At 41.8% G+C, this 21,119-nt stretch overlaps 1 protein-coding gene across 2 annotated transcripts in view; it reads right to left on the bottom strand.

Moving 5' to 3' along the window:
• Nucleotides 1-247: 247 nt before the first annotated feature.
• The window catches only part of LOC140486066 (diamine acetyltransferase 1-like), a 38,294-nt gene continuing 17,422 nt past the window's right edge, over nucleotides 248-21,119 (bottom strand). The window contains exons 1-6 of one of the 2 annotated variants that reach the window (XM_072584683.1): nucleotides 15,618-15,738; nucleotides 11,886-11,937; nucleotides 11,723-11,806; nucleotides 8,622-8,723; nucleotides 4,178-4,218; nucleotides 248-869 (exon numbers count right to left, since the gene is read on the bottom strand). In XM_072584683.1, the coding sequence (XP_072440784.1) occupies nucleotides 699-869; nucleotides 4,178-4,218; nucleotides 8,622-8,723; nucleotides 11,723-11,806; nucleotides 11,886-11,916 (429 nt within the window). In that variant the 5' untranslated portion in view covers nucleotides 11,917-11,937; nucleotides 15,618-15,738 and the 3' untranslated portion in view covers nucleotides 248-698. Of the gene's footprint in view, nucleotides 870-4,177; nucleotides 4,219-8,621; nucleotides 8,724-11,722; nucleotides 11,807-11,885; nucleotides 11,938-15,617; nucleotides 15,739-21,119 lie in introns of those variants that run through there. The other variant, XM_072584681.1, reaches the window with a different exon arrangement.

Below are 21,119 nucleotides of genomic sequence, written 5' to 3'. Positions count from 1 at the left end.
GCAGATTCCCGTCATTTGTGAACTAGATGGGTTTTCACAAAAATCAGTGGTTTCGTGGTCACTGTCAGACTAACTTTGCAAACTCAATTAACAAATATGGAATTAAATTCAATTTCTGTCAAAGAGGAGTTTGAATACGGTACCCAGAGTATTAGCCTGGGACTCAGGATTATAAATCTCATGACATTAAATCAAAAGAAGTGAAGTCAGTGGAGATGTGGTAGAGTTGAACAGGAAGGAAGCAACATTTTGGTAAAACATAAGTGATTTATTTAGCACCCAGTTTTCATCAATATCAACACCATATCCAAATAAAGCTATATATATACACATTAAAACACGGTTATAGCTCAGCATTTCCCGACAGGACAGAAATATTATCAATTGGCATAAGCAACATAAACCTGCAATTTACTAATTCTTGTGTATATAATATATACACACACACTATATAGGTTTATTAGCAATGTTTTGCACAAAATAGTTGATTAAATAACACAGGCTCAACAACATAAATGTGACTGCAAAAAGGTTCTAAATAAAAAATACATTGCAAAATGACTGTTGTAGGAAGTGATTCTATATTAAGCATAAAAACAAATCAAATTAGGGTCTTAAATTTACAACAATTATATAACTTTGTTAATTAAGGTTCTTTGGGAAGAAATACAATTGTAATTGGACTTTGCTCTTCCAACTCATTCTTCAGTTGCCATTTTAACCAAGCGATTTTTTGGAATCTCAAACAGATGCCATCTCTGTGTTTTGGACAGATCAGTAGCACCAAGTTTCTTGTAAAAGTTGATTGAACGTTGGTTCCAGTCTGCCACAATGAAATGCATGCTGCTACAGTGATGCTGCATAGCAACCTGAGACACAGCAGAGTTTACTCTCAACACAAGTTTGTTCCCATAAGTACAAATCCAATGGCAATTTATTCAATGGCTCCTTTCAAAAAATCCACACACAATAGAAAGCAACCATTTAGTCCATTATATCATTATATCTGTGCTGGTACTTTGGTAGAGCCATCTAATTAGCCTCACTGCCTTACTCTAGCCCCATAGCTTCATAATTTTCTTTCCTTCAAGTTCACAGAATTACTACAGAACAAGAGGAGGTTTGTCCCATCATGTATAATTGGCACTCTTAATGAGCACCTCACCTCATGCAATTTTCCTACCTTTCACCCTTAACTGTACTCTTCAAATAATAATTCAATTCCTCTCTGCAAACTTTGATTGAACTTGCCCCGGCCCCCCCCCCCTCCCCCCACACTCAGGAGAAAGTGAGGACTGTAGATGCTGGAGATCAGAGCTGAAAATGTGTTGCTGGAAAAGCGCAGCAGGTCAGGCAGCATCCAAGGAACAGGAGGATCGACGTTTCGGGCATGAGCCCTTCTTCATCCCCCACACTCAGGTAAGTGCATTCCCAAGCACTATGTGAGAGACAAGGATTTTTCAGATTTTGGTTTCCTTCTAACATTGATTTAAAATCTGTACCCTCTTGTTTTGATTCGATCAGAATGGACATTTTCTCCTCATTTACTCCTTCCAGACCTCCTGATTTTGAATCTCCTTTCAGCCTTATCTTCTGCAAGGAGAAGAGTCTCAGTTTCTCCAATTCATCTTGAGAACAGAAATCCCTGGAACTTCTCATATATCTCTTCCTGCACTTACTGGAATTTTTCATACCTTATCTAAAAAAGATTGCTGCCCAGAACTGTACACCAAACTTCAGCTGAGGCTGAATTAGGTGTCTTATGCAAGATAATTTCCAATACCCTTTGGAAAGTTACCATTGAAGTAGCTTTTAGGTATCATCATCCAGAGCACTGCATTTAAAAATAACATTGAAATGTCCCCCCCCCGGTTCTTTTGCCATTTGTGTCCTCCAATAACCATCTATACTGTCAGTGGAAACAGTTTCCTACTATACCCTTCATTATTTTGGATAGTTTCATCAAATCTCAATTATTTGTGCAGGAAGAACAATTCCAGATTCTCCATATAACTGAAGTGTCTCGTACCTTGTAGAATTGTAAAATATTGGGTGGCATGGTGGCTCAGTGGTTAGCACTGCTACCTCACAGCACCAGGGTCCCAGGTTCGATTCCAGCCTTGGGTGACTATCTGTGCGGAGTTTGCACATTCTCCCTGTGTCTGTGTGGGTTTCCTCCGGGTGCTCCAGTTTCCTCCCACAGTCTAAAGATGTACAGGCCAGGTGAATTGGCCATGCTAAATTGCCCATAGTGCTAGCTGCATTAGTCAGAGGGAAATGGGTCTGGGTTACTCTTCTGAGGGTTGGTATGGTACTTGTTGGGCTGAAGGGCCTATTTCCACACTGTAGGGAATCTAATCAGTGAGGCCGATGGAATACTATATGCAGAAATATGGAACATGCTGTCTGCACATGGTGGAGGCAGATACTCTCGCAACATGAAGCAGCATCTGGCTGAGCACTGAAAATGCCAGGGCATAGTAGCTTTATTCCTGATGAAGGGCTTTTGCCTGAAACGTCGATTTCGCTGCTCGTTGGATGCTGCCTGAACTGCTGTGCTCTTCCAGCACCACTAATCCAGTATTTGGTTTTCAGCATCTGCAGTCATTTTTTTTACCATAGTAGCTAAGGACCAAGTGTAGGTAAATGGGATATTAAAGGAGCACTGTCTTGTCCCAAGAGAATGTCTGAAGCATAACATTAGTTTGTCTTTATTGGTCGGCATAGACATGGTCAACCAAAGGGCCTGTTTCTATGTTGAATGACTCTTCTACAAAATCTTCTCTGCGCCTTTCCCCAAATGCTTAACATTCCAGGTATTTGAACACAATACCTTAACAAAGGCTTAATCGTTATTTTATAAAGATTGAGCGAAACCACTCACTTATGTACTCCATGCCTCAAAGTACTTTTTGAATAAATCTCAACATTTGGCATTAAGAGAACATGAAATACAGCAGGAAAAGTCACAAGACCTCTGTCCATAACATATGCACAATCCAGGGCCTCATTTCTATACAGACTCTTAGTAGAAAGGACTTATATCGCACAGAGGGTAATGGATTAACAGGGATTATTAATGAATAATGCATCTTCCTGGAGGCGAATATGAACAGCACAGTAAAATCCAGGAAAAGCTCAATGAAGGGTTCAGCTCCCAGTTGCCTGAAACCCAGACCCAAAATCTGGAAAATTATGCTGGGGAGGAAAAAATGAACTTGCATATTAAAGGGGCACTGTCTTGTCCCAAGAGAATGTTTGAAGCACGACATTATATTTAAATAGTTTGAATAATGCGGACAGAGAGGACGAAAGAAGAAGAAAATAGTCTCTTTTTCTTAAGAGTTCTTGTGATGGCTAGCATTTATTGCCCATTCCTAATTACCCTGCAGAAAGTGGTGGGGAGTTTCTTTCATTCTCAAACTGCTGCAGTCAATGAGAGGCAGGGTGGGTAGCTGTGGCCACAATGTCACGAGCGAGGCGGGGGGGGGGGGGTCTTGGGATTTTGACCCAGCGATCCTAAGTCAGGATGGTGATGAACTTGAAGGAGAACTTGCAGGAGGAGGTATCTTCCATCCATTTCCAACATTCTATGCTTTTGGTTTGTGGCACACCTCATTACATTAATTTCATTCCCATTCATCAAGGCCAAAGACTTCATTCTAGGGCTTTGTGTACCAGAACTGGGATGAGTTTCCGCAGTTACCTTTTCTTAACTCTTACGAAGCTATTTTAGTTTTCCTTGCTCAGATTGCGAAGGCTAAAACTCAAAAGACCAACAGAATGGGAAGTGGTGACTAGCAATTGAGAACCCCAGGCTAATCTTTATGGTTTGAATCCCACCATGGTATGTGGTGAAATTTTAATGTACTGAGTTAAAAAAGTGCTGGTCTAATGCCAACCACATACCACTGTCACTTGGGAAACCTTACCTGGTCTGACTGATACGTGATACCAGATCCACAGCAATTGGATGATTATGATGGGAAATAAGTGCATGCCAAGCCAGCAACACCCATATCCCTTATATCAACAAAAAGAAAAATGCTCTCACATCAAGAATAAAATTTGGAGAACTCTCACCCTCAACAAAAATGTTTGTGCCTTCTCATTCCTTGAGAAAAGTAGCTATAAAGAGAAGCTGAAAGATAGTAAATAGGAATCACTTTTTGTTTACCTGACTGATCTTCTTCAGAATTTCTGAACCAATTCCATATCCTGCAAAGGGAATCCAAAACATTACTATAGCCCAGGTAATTTGCCTGAAGAAAATTTACTAGACAGGGAATGCTGAAGGAGTTGGTCACACTGGGACTTTGGTCTCTATAAATCTTATCAGTCATAGAGTCATAGAGATGGACAGCATTGAATCAAACCCTTCGGTCCAACCCGTCCATGCCGACCAGATATCCCAACCCAATCTAGTCCCACCTGCCAGCACCCGGCCCATATCCCTCCAAACACTTCCTATTCATATACCCATCCAAATGGCTCTTAAATGTTGCAATTGTACCAGCCTCCACCACTTCCTCTGGCAGCTCATTCCATAAACGTACCACCCTCTGCGTGAAAAAGTTGCCCCCTTAGGTCTCTTTTATATCTTTCCCCTCTCACCCTAAACCTATGCCCTCTAGTTCTGGACTCCCCTACACCAAGGAAAAGACTTTGCCTATTTATCTTATCCATGCCCCTCATAATTTTGTAAACCTCCATGAGGTCACCCCTCAGCCTCCGACGCTCCATGGAAAACAGCCCCAGCCTATTCAGCCTCTCCCTGTAGCACAGATCCTCCAACCCTGGAAACATCCTTGTAAATCTTTTCTGAACCCTTTCAAGTTTCACAACATCTTTCCGATAGGAAGGAGACCAGAATTGCACGCAATATTCCAACAGTGGCCGAACCAATGTCCTGTACAGCCGCAACATGATGTCCCAACTCCTGTATTCAATACTCTGACCAATAAAGGAAAGCATATCAAACGCCTTCTTCACTATCCTATCTACCTGCGACTCCACTTTCAAGGAGCTATGAACCTGCATTCCATGGTCTCTTTGGTCAGCAACACTCCCTAGGACCTTATCAGTTTTGTTTAGATTAGATTAGATTACTTACAGTGTGGAAACAGGCCCTTCGGCCCAACAAGCCCACACCGACCCACCGAAGCGTAACCCACCCATTCCCCTACATTTATCCCTTTACCTAACACTATGGGCAATTTAGCATGGCCAATTCACCTGACCTGCACATCTTTTGGACTGTGGGAGGAAACCAGAGCACCCGGAGGAAACCCACACAGACACTGGGAGAATGTGCAAACTCCACACAGACTGTCGCCTGAGGCGGGAAATGAACCCAGGTCTCTGGCGCTGTGAGGCAGCAGTGCTAACCACTGTGCCACCGTGCCGCCCACAGTTTATTCTCCACAGTTCCTTGGGAAATAGGCCAGTGAATAATAGACTAGTGCTTGACTGGAGGCATGATTAGATTTGATTCCCTACATTATGAAAACAGGCCCTTCAGCCCAACAAATCCACACAGACCCTTCAAACAGTAACCCACCAGACCCATTCCCCTACCCTATATTTAGCCACCGTGCCCACCCCATAATCTGGTTTTAAAAAGTGTTCACTGTTAATTGAGTATCATTTGGATGTTTACATGTCCGCTTGGTGGTCCACAACTGGGGACTTATATGTGCTTATAGATTTTTTTTAAACCAACCTGTTCAGAGATGCTCTGGGGCAGGTGGAACTTGAACCCAGATCTCTTGTTCCAAAAGTGCCACCATGCCACAAGATGCCCCCCATCTGTGTTTTTATAAGAGGCTTTGGTGCATCTCCAAACAAACATGAGTAATGTGCATATTTGTAAGTCATAGCTTGTAAATATACATATTTAGGTTCAAGCTGCACATTTCACCTGGCTGTGTTGTGACACTGAGTTCAATTATCAATGCAAACATTTATATTGCACTGAAACATATCCTAGGACAACCTGAAGACATTTACAATCAGTCAATTATGTATTTTTTGGTCACCATGAAGTTGGGTTTGAAACTACAAACAGGTATGATTAGGTAGGGTTTAGAGGGATATGAGCCAAGTGGACAAATGGGACTAGATTAATTTAAGACATCTGGTCAGCATGAATGAGTTCGACCAAACAGTCTGTTTCCAATGACTCTATGACTGCTTGCATGCACTTGCCAGGAAAAGCTAAGTGACCCACCACCAACAGGTGGATAGAGCTTGTACGAAGGCCTATGGTGTATTAGCGTTCATTAGCATAGGGATTGAATTCCAGAGTCGTGAGGTGATGTTGCAGCTGTACAGGACCTTGGTAAGGCTACATTTGGAGTACTGTGTGCAGTTCTGGTCGCCTCACTTTAGGAAAGGTGTGGAAGCTTTGGAGAGGGTGCAGAGAAGATTTACCAGGATATTGCCTGGAATGGAGAATAGGTCATACGAGGATAGGTTGAGAGTGCTAGGCTTTTTCTCATTGGAACGGCGAAGGATGAGGGGTGACTTGATAGAGGTTTATAAGATGATCAGAGGAATAGATAGAGTAGACAGTCAGAAACTTTTTCCCTGGGTACAACAGTGTGTTACAAGGGGACATAAATTTAAGGTGAAGGGTGGAAGGTATAGGGGGGATGTCACCCAGAGAGTGGTGGGAGCATGGAATGCGATCCTGTGGGAGTGGCAGAGTCAGAATCATTGGTGACCTTTAAGCGGCAATTGGATAGGTACATGGATGGGTGCTTAAGGAGAAATGTTCGGCACAACATCGTGGGCCAAAGGGCCTATTCTGTGCTGTACTGTTCTTTGTTCTAACAGATCAGATCTAAGCGCTGCGGTTAAATAATGGACTGGATGGGGAAGCTCTACAAATATCCCCATCCCCAATGCTGGGGGAATCAAGCACAAAAAAGATGAAGTTTAGTAAGAAGTTCTGAGTGGATGAGTGACCTTGGTCACTCCTGAGGTCCCCAGCATCACAGATGTAATTCCTAATGAAGGGCTTATGCCCAAAGCATCAACTCTCCTACTCCTTGGATGCTGTCTGACCTGCTGTGCTTTTCCAGCACCATACTTTTCAACTCCAGCATCTGCAGTCCTCATTTTCTCCCAGCATCAGATGCCAGGCTTCAATCAATTCAATTCACCTCACAGGATACCACAAAGTGGCTGAAGGTGCTGGATATTGCAAATGCTTTGGTCCTTGATAACATACTGGCAATAGTACTGACAACTTGTGCACTAGAAGTTGTCATACTCTTAGCTAACCTGTTCCAGTAAAACTACAACACTGGCATCTACTGAACAATTTAGAAATTGCCCAGATATGTTGTGCCAACAAAAAAAAACAGGAGTTAATCTACTTGTCAATTACCACCCCATTAGTCTAAACTTGACCATCAGTAAAGTGATAGAAGACATTGTCAAATGTGTGATCAGCAGATACATGGGAACACCTGCACCTACAAGTTCCCCTTCACACTACTCACTGGAACTCTCATTGTTCCCTCAAATATCATTTGATCAAATTCCTAGAATTCCCTCCTTAACACCTTCAAGGGCAAATAGGGATGGGCAATAAATGCTTACTTAGCCAGTGACACCCACATCCCGTGAACAATTTTTTAAAAAACTGTAGCCTTTGTTACTGTGCAGCCTTGCTCAAAGAAAAAGTTGACCAAAAACCAGTTAATACATTTTGGTGATATTAGCCAGGGTTTTCAAAGTGTCATGGAATTGTTTTCACTTCCACTTCAGCAGGCAGAGAGAGGACCTTCATTCAACAATTGAACCAACATCTCTCGAGTCATAGATCTCCAGCGAAGTAACACTTGGTCAGCATTGTAATGAAGCATTAGTCCAGAATCTGTACTCATGGCCTCGGACTCATTGTCAAGCAGAGCAGAGCACCATACATTCCCTACTGAGGTCTTAAAATCTACAACACAGAAATGTTAGAGGCATCTAATCTGTATTTTTAACATTAAAAGAATCATAGAATTGCTCTCAGAGGAGGGCATTGGCAAATGCCTGCACCAGGTCTTTGAATGAGCAGTTCAGTGTCATTTTTCTTGTAGCTCTGCTCATTCCCTCTTCACCTTAGTGCCCAATTTCCTTTTGAATGCCTCAATTGAATCTGCCTCCGCCACCTTCTCAGGCAGTGTATTCCAGGCCTGAGCTCCTTCTGGAATGGAATTTTTTTTCTCAATTCTCATGTATTTCTTTTGCCAGTTGCATTAAGTCTGTGCCCTCTCATTCTTGATCCTTTCACGTGTGGTAATAGTTTCTCCCTATCTACTCTATTCAGACCCCTCATTATTTTGATCAAAATCTCTTCTCAGCCTTCTCCTATCTAGGGAGAACAGTCCTGACTTCTATCTTTGTAAATGAAGTTCCTCATCCCCAGAACCATTCTCATGAATTTCCTGCAGTCTTTCCGATGTGTTCACATGATAAATTTGCAATAATAAATGCAAGATATTCTTGCATTAGCTAAAATTAGTTTTAATGATACAGACAATTAAACCTGGGTGCCCCTTTTGCAAATAGGCATTTGCATCACTTAGCAAGTCTTCTTTCCAAAACAGAAAGTTTTACTTTACCTCGGAATTCTTCCATTACATAGAAATCTTCAAGATATAGTGATTTTCCAGTCCAAGCATCATATGTGTAGTAGTACATAGCATATCCCACAATACTGTATCCTAGAAAAGGATTTCAGATACAACAGTTTTAAGGAATGAAAGGTGAATCCCCAAAACGTTATGTGGAGTCCACATTTGTATGCACTCAGTTAAGTATATGCAGTTTTTAAGGAAACTAATAAATTTGCATTGTGAAATTGTCTTTCATGAGCTCAGGATGTGCCACATTGGCTGTGAAACAATGAATTGAAGTTAGTCACCATTGCAAAACAGGAAATATTGCAGCCTTTTTGAATAGATCAATAGCCACAGTAAACTTGATAAGCAACTCATAACCCACTTCAATAATGTTGCTGCCCTGATAAAATTTCATCAGGGGTTTTCTTCATCGTTTCGTGCAACAGGCTCTTTCACATTCACTCGAAACGGACAAGACAGGGCTCAATTTAATATTTCATCCAAGAGATGGAATCTATTACCGACTAACACCTCCCTCAGGCTAGATCACATGCCTCAAGTCTTGAGTCAGACTGAGAGCGCTAGCTTCTGATTCACAAATAACTACGAGTGCTGCCTTTGAGAAATTTAGGAGGCAAATCTGGAGTGTGGACTTAGAAGGTTCAAAGTACAGCTGTCAAAAGTGTAAAAAGCTGGGGTGGTGGGTGCGCTAATACCAGAATGCAGTTTGGGGTGAGAGGGATGGGTGTTGTAGGATTGAATCACTTCGAAAAAAAAAGCAGTGACACCATGAAGTGATTTCATGATTATTTTAAGCACCTTTCTCAACCTCAGGGCATTCCAAGCATTTCAGGGCCATTGAGTAAAGACAATGTTATGCAGGTATTACAAGCAAGTGTGCTCACAGCAAAGTCACACAATCAATGAGGCCAATGATCAGATTGTCTACTTCTGCTGGAGGGATATACATTGGTCAGAACTACCCCATTTATGAGATCTCAACCTCAGAACTTTTAAAACATTATTTGTGGAATGTAATGTTGCTGTCAACGCCAAGAGTCATTATCCATCCCTGGATGACCCAAGATTTGAATGATCTGAGATGCCCTAAAAAAGGTAACTAAAATAGATCACTTTGTTCTGAACTGGTGTCACAATGGAGAGAGCAGCCAAGGATGACAGGCCTCTTTGGTTAAAAAAAAAGGATTAGTGTATTATTTGTTATTTTTTTCTAAATTACTAACGAAAAGATTCTTTTTTTTAAACTGAGTTTGGATATTCAATATCCAAGTTTTATTTTACATGCACGAATCATATTCAGTTTCTCAAAATGCTATGGTATGGGTTGCACTTCTGCCCTCTATTATTAGTTCATGCCTTGCTATTAATAACTAGTGATGTAGCCATTATACTATTTTATATATTTTAATCTACGCTTAGAAACTGCTGAATTTAAATGGTCAAAAATAAAGATTTTACAGCAAAGTGAACATTTTATGGTGACTATCTCCTGGAATGACAGATTGAAACCTGTAAAAATAGATCAGATACATACATGCCAACAAGATTCAATAAATACTGTGCCACTAAAATCAGAAGTTAGCTAAACTACTCATTAAGTACATACTTGAAATGGCAAGTTAACAAACGTTTGATTCTACACAGCAGATCAGAAGGGTACCATGTGTCCACCCCAAATCCATCCTTGTTTTGCCAATTACCATCTTCAATTTCTGGTAAAACTGTAAATTAATCACTTTGTCTTGTTTTCACGAGGAGCCCTGCAAACAATTTAAAGAGATTTCTGAAATGAGAGTGCATGCAACAGTTCTGATCGACCATGCTTTGCCCTCTTTAAAAGAAAATTGCAAGTAGCATATCCCTCTGAGCCTTACCTCCTTATCAAGACCACTTAATGTTTAATAGATCTTTCAGATACCAGCCTGCCTACCTACGTACAAACCTAGATCCACGTACATGGCGAAGCTATAGACTGTAACCTGAAGATTGGGGATAAAGTTTAAAAAAAAGTTTGTTCAACATGATTAAAAATAAGAAGTGGTATTTAAACAATAAAAAAGGTAAATTTCATAATTACGTAAACTCAATTAATCTAGTTAAAAATCACACAACGCCAGATTATAGTCCAACAGGTTTAATTGGAAGTACTAGCTTTCGGAGTGATGCTCCTTCATCAGGTGGTTGTAGATGAAGGAGCATCGCTCCGAAAGATTGTGCTTCCAATTAAAGCTGTTGGACTATAACCTGGTGTTGTGTGATTTTTAACTTTGTACACCCCAGTCCAAAACCGGCATCTCCAAATCAATTAATCTAGCTCAACTTTTGGACCACTTCACTTGATTACAAGAACACTAATGCGCTTACACAGCAAACTCAGACTTGGATGTGAATCTTTTGCTGCTGCATAAAGTTGTTTTCAGATTAGTCTTAAAATAGATTGAGATGTTGTTTCTCTGCATTCATACTATTAAATTCAGTTTTGTTAATTCAGCGTGTGACTTGCACATCCTGTTCAAACATTGCATTCAAAATGTGTGCAGAAACTGGATTCAAATGTTGACTTGGAAGACCATTATGAAAAGCCTCAACATATTTATGAGAAGAATTAGTATAATTACCAAGACACACACCAGTTGAAAAAATATTTTCATATTAGTAGCCTCTCAACTACTTAACCAAACAGTATGGTTTAATACATTAAAAATATTCATTCTTTGTCTGCATCTCTGAAAAAGGAAGAAGAGTTCTTGTTAATAAGGAAATAAAAACATTTCACTCGACAAGATGAGTGCTGGTTTCATATGTCGGACTGGTGAACCCTGTTGCAATCAATGCTGGAATGACAATCTTCACAATCTCTCCTACAGCCAACATGAGTATATAGACACGTCAATATTGATCTAAAACAAATTTTCTGATAGCCCTTTTGTTAATATGTATGCCACAGTAGGGTTTTATAAAATCGTACTTCCTTTGTGGACATCTGCAAACAGATATGCAACTAAACACCGAATTTAAAACAGATTAACAAAAACGAAAACTGCCAAGTCATGTCAATGGCTAAACAAAACAAAGCCTACCTTCAGGAGTTGCATCTTCTGCTGGCACTTCTGCAAGAAAGCAGTGATAAAATGGATGCTCCCCAAAACCATCTTCAAGCAGATCTACAAAACAAATTATCAGCATGTTCACCACAACTTGAATGATTCTATGAGGAAAATGTTGCAAGTATATTTGATTTACCTTTCTCAGTCAACATCACATCATTTTCCATTTCTTCATACCGAGCAAGTTCCTAGAAAAGAACCACAAACTTGAATATTTGATCTAAAACTCCTCAATTATTCTCGTATAAAAGTACAGCATTGCGTTCATATTCCAATTTACATGCTTGAGGAATGACTTGTGGTAGCTAGCTTAACACATTGAGATGGGAAAAACTGACAACAGCTCCATAACTCTCTGTTCTCAGATTTTTAACAATTATCACATTTAAATAGTACCAAAAGAAGTATGTTAACCTCTTATTTCTCCTTCTATTCCACTTAGCTTGCAGATATTTTGTTTTTCCAAATTTGGTTTCAAGATAACCAACAATACAAATCTATGTTGTGGTTCTGTCGCCAAGCTGGGAATTTGTGTTGCAGACGTTTTGTCCCCTGTCTAGGTGACATCCTCAGTGCTTGGGAGCCTCCTGTGAAGCGATTCTGTGATGTTTCCTCCAGCATTTATAGTGATTTGTATCTGCTGCTTCCGGTTGTCAGTTCCAGCTGTCCGCTGCAGTGGTCGGTATATTGGGTCCAGGTTGATGTGCTTATTGATTGAATCTGTCGATGAGTGCCATGCCTCTAGGTATTCCCTGGCTGTTCTATGTTTGGCTTGTCCTATAATAGTAGTGTTGTCCCAATTATAGGACAAGCCAAACAGAGAACAGCCAGGGAATTCCTAGAGGCATGGCACTCATCCACAGATTCAAAATCAATAAGCACATCGATCTGGACCCAATATACCGGCCACTGCAACGGACAGCTGAAACTGACAACCAGAAGCGGCAAATACAAACACCATAAATGCTGGAGGAAACATCACAGAAGCGCTTCACAGGAGGCTCCCAAGCACTGAGGATGTCACCTAGGCAGGGGACGAAACATCTGCAACACAAATTCCCAGCTCGGTGAACAGAACCAGAACAACGAGCACCCGAGCTACAAATCTTCTCCCAAGCTTTGAATACAAATCTATAGTCATCACCAAACCTGTAACTTGTTCGAGGGATTCCCTACTTTCACATCCTTGTGGCTACCTGATATCTTCATTTAGCACCCAAGATTGGCATCCCCACTGCCACTACTGCCCCGTCTCAAAATTGGAAACCTGTGTCTTACAACATGGGAGAAGATTGTGGCATGATGTAACTCCAATGGACTAGTAATCATAACTAATGCTAGCTAATGCTCTGGCAGTGGGTTTCAAATCCCAACACAGCAGCTGATAAAATTTAAAATCAATTAATAAAACCATGCATTGAAAGTAGTTTCAGTAAACATCAATTTTAGTAAAGACCGATTTGGTTTGCTAATGCCCCTTTTCTTTAGATTCATCGAGTCATACAGCAGGTTAACAGACCCTTAGGTCCAACTAGTCCATGCCGACCATGTTGCTAAACTAAACTAATCCCATTTGCCTACATTTGGCCCATATCCCTCAAAACCTTTCTTATTCATGTACCTGTCCAAATGTCTTCTAAATGTTGGAACTGTATCTACATTTACCATTTCCTTTGGCAGTTCATTCCACATATGAACTACCTTCCACGTGAAAATGTTGCTCCTCAGGTCTCTTAAATATTTCCCCTCTCAACTTAAACCTATGCTCTCTAATTTTGAATTCCCCTGCCCTAGGCAAAACACCTTTGCTATTTACCTTATCTATGGCCCTCATGATTTTATAAACCTCTATTAGGTTGCCCTCAACCTTCGACAATCCAGGGAAAAAAGTCCCAATTTCTCCTGATAACTCAAACCTTCCGGTCCTGGTAACATCCTTCTAAATCTTTCTGCACCCTTTCCAATTTAATAATATTCTACAGTGTAGCAGGGTGACCATAATTATACACAATACTCCAAAAGTGGCCTCACCAATGTCCTGTATAACCACAACCTATTGTCCCAACTCCTATACTTAGTGCTCTGACCAATGAAGGCAAATGCCTTCTTCACCACTGAACCTTCTGAAACTGTATTCAGATCAACTGCATTGACTTCTTCTATTTAACCAAATTCTTAAAAAAAAACTCATGACTCCTTTGAAATAACCCTATGCCAGTTGTTCTTGAAGACCACATTTGGAGGCATTTTAACTTCTAAGTTAAGTAAAATGGTTTACAACTTACATGCACCCTCAGACTTCATTTCACTTTCATTAAAGAATATTGTCCATCCTCATCGGGTCAGGCCTACATATGATTCTGGACTTCACTACAATGTGATTGACTTCTAATGGTCCTGAAAAGACCAGCAAGCCACTCAGTTCAGGGGGATTGTGGTCCTATGGTTTTATGATTGGGGATGGAAACAAATATTAGGCAGCAACACATTCCATAAAATAATGGTCAAAAATAAAAACTTGCATTTGTACATGTTCAACAGGCCACATAAGATCATTAAAAGAGAATCAAAGCTTAAAAAGGTTAGATCGGAAGGAGCATCATATAGAAAAGAACTGAGTGCTAAAGATGTTCTGGAACAGAATTCAAGGCTTAAGGCCCAGACATCAGAATACTAGCCCCCTGTGTGCAGCAAGTCAGATGTACACAAACTACACCCAACCTTGGTAATCATTGTAGTTTATCTAACATAACCAAAATACTTTGACTTTTTGCAGATAGCAAGTTCAGTTTCATCAGAAGCCTATTAAATCTATGAAAAAATCCTTTAATTTCTTCCTCGCACTGGTAACTAAGACCCCTTTAATAAAATCAAAGATTTATTACTGTCCTGCTTGTAATATGGTTCCAAAAATAAAGGGAACTATAGTGTGCTTTCTGACATCAATCCTGACCTTGTCTATTAGTTACTATCTATAGCCTACATCTCTGTTTTGCAATGATGATTTTGTTTCAAACTGTGCTCAAGGCTAACTACTACTGAAAGTTGATAAAACATGTCACTGAAAAAAAGCACAGCAGGTCAGACAGTATCACGAGAGTCAACGTTTCGGGTATAACTCTTCTTCAGAACATTTGATCCTCAGATGCTGCCTAACCAGCTGTGCTTTTTCCAATGCCATGCTTTATCAACTCTAACTCTCCAGCATCTGAAGTCCTTTCTTTCTCCTAACTACTATTTAAAGAAATCCTGCTCACCAAGCTGCTCTAAGCAGTTTTCACCATTTACCTATTCTCAAGGCTCAGGAAAGAAACTTGAATTTGTATTGAATCTTTCACAATCACAAAACATTGTACAGTTGATGATGCACTTCAACAGTAGATATCCTTGTAGTGGAAGAAACAATAGACACTTGGTGCACAGCAAGGTCTAACAAACAGCAACGTGTTAATGATCCCTCTGTTCTTAGGTGTTGATCAAAAAATATTATATGGGCCAGGATATCAGGAAGAACCTCCCTGCACTTTGAATTGGGATCCTTTACTAGCATCCGAGAGGCAGACAAGACTTCAGTTTAATGTCTCCTTTGAAAGACGGCCCTTCTGTAAGTTTACCACACGCTGGGGAGGGAGTTAGACCCAGGGCCTCCTGACAGAAAAGAATGATACCAGGGAGCCACCGCAAATAGAGATGTTCAAACTTTTTCTCACTAACAAGATCGTCATTTGTACACTGTTTCCAAGAGGCTTTGGTCATGGACACTGAACAGAACATTTAAGGCCTCACACTATTTACCCTCAATATGACAGGCTCAGATTTAAAACTCTTCATCATTTAAAAAAGTTGCTGCCCTGAAATGACAACTCACTTTTTTTGCTTCCAGACACTCCCTTTCAATGTAACATCCTAGTAACAATATTCTTCTAAATTGTAGGATCTTTCATTTATCCAGTGGCTCCGCAAACAGGGCTTGCAAGTTTGGAGTACCACCCCAGGTCTTGGGATGACGCAGGAAAGGAAGAGGATCAAATTACACAGGCCAAGTAACTTACAGTTAAACAGTGTCTTCCACATTTACGATATCTCCTAAAACACTTCACAAAGAATGAGACGGTTAAATCTGCATGGCATAGCTGGACTTAAGAGAAAGTCAGATGAGGAATAAGGAGAGGAATATGGTGATAAGTAGTCTGGAAGCTTGTGTGGATCAAACACCAGTTAAAGAGGAATCTCGATTATCCGAAGATGATCTCAAGGTCCCAATAGAAACATTACATCAAAGAGCTGTTTCAACATTGATGGAGTCTTTTGTGTACAATGATTAAAAACTATCTCGGCTCATTAAAATGCAGGCAAGAACAGTCCTGGACAAAAATGAGAGCCCAGGCACCATCTCCAAAGGACTGACCTCCCGCTCTCTCCCCACACTTTCCCTGAAGTTCTCCACAGGGGTCTACCCTAACCCCACTTCTCCACATAATCTCTCCAACATTGTCCTGTACAGGGCACAGGTGGGACTTGTCAAAACGTTGCAGTAAAAAGTTGCGTGTGTGGTTGCGTGTGTGTGTGTGGTTGCGCTCGCTATTTTGACACTCACCCCCAAAGGCAACAAGCAGTCTTACTGTTGGTGTCCAATCTGGCTGCCCTGGAGACAGGGTGGGGGAGCTCATGGGGGCTGACAGAGCTGGGGCCGCACAGGGTGGGGTGGGAAGCGGTGGAATGGCCAGGGGGCAGTGTTAGACGGGGTTGGGGGCAGATGGGTGGGTGGGGGAGAAACAGGGGATCACACATGATATGCTGCTGCCTCGACTCCTGAACGGGGAGCTGACCTGTGTCAATCCCATTGAACTGGGTGGTGGTGGGGGCGGGGAGGTTGGAGATAGTGGGAGGCTTCAGCAATGCTGCAGGTCCCTTGCACACAATTGGGTGTCTGCTCAGAAACAAACCCTGAGACAGAGAAAGGGAGCAAGGCAGGCAGAGCAAGGAAAAAGAAACTTCAGAAAACTCCAAGCCCCAGAGACATTGAATCAATTAACCAAATAATCAATTATCCGATTGAAATAGTGCCCACCCATCTCGTTCAGATAATTGAGGTTCCTGTATACAACATTACAGCATCATCTATTCTGTTGCAATGCATATTGTGCAATTCTGGGACACGTGCACATCGGGGTTCCAACACCAGCAATGTCTGTCCCTGTTTAATTGCAGCGAGGGCAGACCAGGGTTGCTGGGATGGTAAGCAAACTGTTTAAAAAGCTTCCTTCGGGAGTCTGTGGCCTCCATTTTAATTGCAGCGAAGGTGGAGAGAACAAGAACCAGGGAACTGCCGGGAAGGTAAACAATTTTTCAAAAAGCCGATATATTCGGGCAGCAGCTGAACCCGAGATACTATCCATGTAGTGTCTCCCACCTCTTCCTCTAACCAAAAAAAAAGGACTCTATGGTGTGTGCATAAGGTAAAGGTTTTGTTAAGTTAAGGTAAATTGATAAAAATACTTTTCCTTCCTTTATCGTAACTTTAGTCTCAACTTAGATAAAACTTAAATTTAAAAATGGCAGAAGATCTCAGACCCGTGTTATGCTCCTCTTGCTCAATGTGGGACACAGCTGATGTCCTTGGCTCCTTCACGTGTAGGAAGTGTACCCAGCTCTTGTTAGACCTCATGACAGCACTGGAGCTGCGGAATGGACTCACTTTGGAGCATACATGATGCTGAGGGGGTCGTAGATAGCAATGTTTCGTGAATTGGTCACACCACACATTAGGATTGCCGAGGGAGAAAGGGAATGGGTGACCAAAAGGCAAAGAAAGAGCAGGAAGGCAATGCATGTGTCCCCTGCGGTCATCTCCCTCCAAAACAGGTCTACCGTTTTGAATACTGTTGGGGGAGATAGCTCACCAGGGGAAGGCAACAGTCGCCAGGTTCATGGCACCATGCTGTACAGAAGGGCAGGAAAAAGAGTGGAAGGGCTATAGTCCTAGGGGATTCAATTGTAAGGGGAGTAGATAGGCATTTCTGTGTCTTGAATGATACTCCCAAATGGTATGTTGCCTCGCAGGTGCATGGGTCAGGGATATCTCCGATTGACTGCAGAAAATTCTCAAGGGGGAAGGTGAACAGCCAATTGTTGTGGTGCACGTAGGCACCAATGATATAGGTAAAAAATGGGGTGAGGTCCTACACAAAGAATTTAGGGAGTTAGGAACCAAGTTAAAAAGTAGGACCTCAGAGTCATGCTATCAGATATTTTGGGACATTGGGGCCGGTTTTGGGGGTGTGGCACTATTACAAATTGGATGGTCTACACCTGGGCCGGACTGGAACCAATGTCCTTGGGGGTGCTTTTGCTAACGCTGATGGGCAGGGTTTAAACTAATGTGGCAGGGGGATGGAACCAAATGAGGTGGTTAATGGACAGTAAGGAGTGAGTAACTAAAGCCTGTAAGGAACAAGATAATGAAGTCAGTGTAACTAAGGGGAAGAATAGGCAGTAGGCAGAGGATGAATGCTGAGGGACTGGTGGTCTGAGGTGCATTTGTTTTAATGTAAGAAGTGTAGTAGATAAGGCAGATGAATTTAGGGCTTGGATTAGTATCTGGGAGTGTGATGTTATTACTACTACTGAGACTTGGTTGAGGAAAGGGCATGATTGGCAACTAAACATTCCAGGATAGATGCTTCAGGTGGGATAGAGAGAGAGGTCAAAGGGTGGAGGAGTTGCATTACTGGTCAGGGAGGATATCACAGCTGTGCTGAAGGAGGGCACTATGGAGGACTCGAACAGTGAGGCAACATGGGCAGAGCTCAGAAATAGGAAGGGGGCGGTAACAATGTTGGGACTGTACTATAGGCCTCCCAACAGCGAGCGAGAGATAGAGGTACAAATATGTAAACAGATTATGGAAAGATGTAGGAACAACAGGGTGATGGTGATAGATTTTAATTTTCCTGATAATGACTGGGATTCACTTAGTTTTAGATGCCTGGATGGAGCAGAATTTGTAAGGAGCATCCAGGAGGGTTTTCTAGAGCAGTATGTAAGTAGTCCAACTTGGGAAGGGGCCATACTGGACCTAGTGTTGGGGAATGGGCCCAGCCAGGTGGTTGAAGTTTCAGTAGGGGATTATTTTGGGATTATAGTTCACAGTTCCGTAAGTTTTAGAATACTCACGGACAGTGATGAGAGTAGTCCTGCAGGAAGAGTGCTAAATTGGGGGGGAAAGGCCAACTGGACCAAAATTTGGCAGGAGCTGGGGAATATAGATTGGGAGCAGCTGTTTGAATGGAAATCCACATTCGATATGTGGGAGGCTTTTAAAGAGAGGTTGATCAGAGTTCAGGAGAGATATGTTCCTGTGAAAGTGAAGGATAGAAATGGCAAAATTAGAGAACCATGGATGACAGGTGTAATTGTAAGACTAGCTAAGACGAAAAAGGATGCTTGCATAAGTTCTAAGTGACTGAATACAGACAAAGCCTCGGAAGAATATCAGGAATGTAGGACCAATCTGAAATGAGAAATTAAGAGGGCAACAATGGGCCTTGAGATATCCTTAGCGAGCAGGGTTATGGAAATCCCCAAAGCCTTTTAATTATTTTATAAGGAGCAAGAGGTTAAATAGGGAAAAGATTGGCCCATTCAAGGACAAAGGAGGAAAGATATGCGTAGAGTCAGAGAAATATGTGAGATTCTTAATGAATACTTTGCATCGGTATCCACCGAGGAGAGTGACATGGCGGATGTTGGGGTATGGGATAGATCTTGGATTACTCCAGGTCAAGTTGGCATAAGGAGCAAGGAGGTGTTGTGTATTCTAAAAGGCAAGTCCCCAGGTTTGGGTGGGATCTATCCCAGGTTACTGAAGGAAGCAAGAGAGGAAATAGTTGGGGCTTTAACAGACATGTTTGCAGCATCCTTGAACACGGGAGAGGTCCCAGAGGACTGGAGAATTGCTAATGTTGACTCCTTGTTTAAGAAGGGTAGCAGCGATAATCCAGGTAACTATAGATCTGTGAGCCTGACAGTGATACGAAGCTGCTGAAGAAGGTACTAAGGAATAGGATATATACCCATTTGCAAGAAAATGGGCTTATCAGTGATAGGCAGCAAGGTTGTCTGAAGGGAAGGTCATGTCTTACAAACCTAATAGAATTCTTTGAAGAGGTGACAAACTTGGTTGATGAGGGAAGGGATGGAGAGGTCATATACATTGACTTCAGTAAGGTGTTTGATAAAGTTCCTCATGGTAGGCTGATGAAGACAGTGAAGTCGCATGGGGTCCAGGGTATTCTAGCTAGATGGATAGAGAACTGGCTGAAAATGTGTTGCTGGAAAAGCACAGCAGGTCAGGCAGCATCCAAGGAACAGGAGAATCGACGTTTCGGGCATAAGCCCTTCGAGGAAGAGAGCTTCTTCAAGGAAGGCATCCTTGCAAGAGGATTCGCAGTAGGTTAAAATCTTCGAGGAGAAAGTGAGGAGACTGCAGATGCTGGAGATCAGAGCAGAAAATGTGTTGCTGGAAAATCGCTGCAGGTCAGGCAGCATCCAAGGAACAGGAGAATACACGTCGGAAGGGCTTATGCCTGAAACATCAATTCTCCTGTTCCTTGGATGCTGCCTGACCTGCTGCGCTTTTCCAGCAACACATTTTCAGCTCTGATCTCCAGCATCTGCAGTCCTAACTTTCTTCTAGAGAACTGGCTAGGCAACAAGAGACAGAGTAGTAATGGAAGGGAATTTCTCAAAATGGAGACCTGTGACCAGTGGTGTCCCACAGGGATCTGTGCTGGGACCACTATTGTTTGTGACATGCATAAGTGATTTGGAGGATATGATACTTCAGAACAAGGTAGGGATGTGCTAAGTGTTCATCTTAATGAGCAATGCTGTTCGACACAATTCATCTGCTGGTGTACAGATTTAGCAGTGAAGTGAATGAAAATTACTGCAGACAGCGGAGGCCAGAAATAAAGTGCAGAAGAAACTCAGCAGATCTGGCAACATCCATGCAGTCAGAAACTGTTACAATTTTGAGAACAATAGGACTCTTCTTCAGAACTTTGTTTGTTAACAGAACTCCTGTAAGGCACTTTGAGCGGTCTTTAGGTCATGAAAGACAATAAAAGGTGAAGACCTCTTTTGTCTTTACACAATAAGTGCAAAGAGAGAACAGAGAACAAATATTTTGGAAATCAAATTCCTTTAAACACAAAACAGCATACAGGATATTTGCATTTTAAAACGTAGGGACTATTGGATAAAATATCTTCAACAATGACCAGAAATTCTGATGCTTTGACTTTACTTTAGTCCTCTCCATGACACAGTCTCCTTCTTTCTGCTGCAGCCTGAGTTGGCTGTCTGA

Source organism: Chiloscyllium punctatum, chromosome 15, assembly GCF_047496795.1.
Source record: "Chiloscyllium punctatum isolate Juve2018m chromosome 15, sChiPun1.3, whole genome shotgun sequence".
Classification (NCBI taxonomy): domain Eukaryota; kingdom Metazoa; phylum Chordata; class Chondrichthyes; order Orectolobiformes; family Hemiscylliidae; genus Chiloscyllium; species Chiloscyllium punctatum.
The sequence above is the reverse complement of the archived record's forward strand: the minus strand, read 5'-3'. Positions and strand labels throughout refer to the sequence as shown.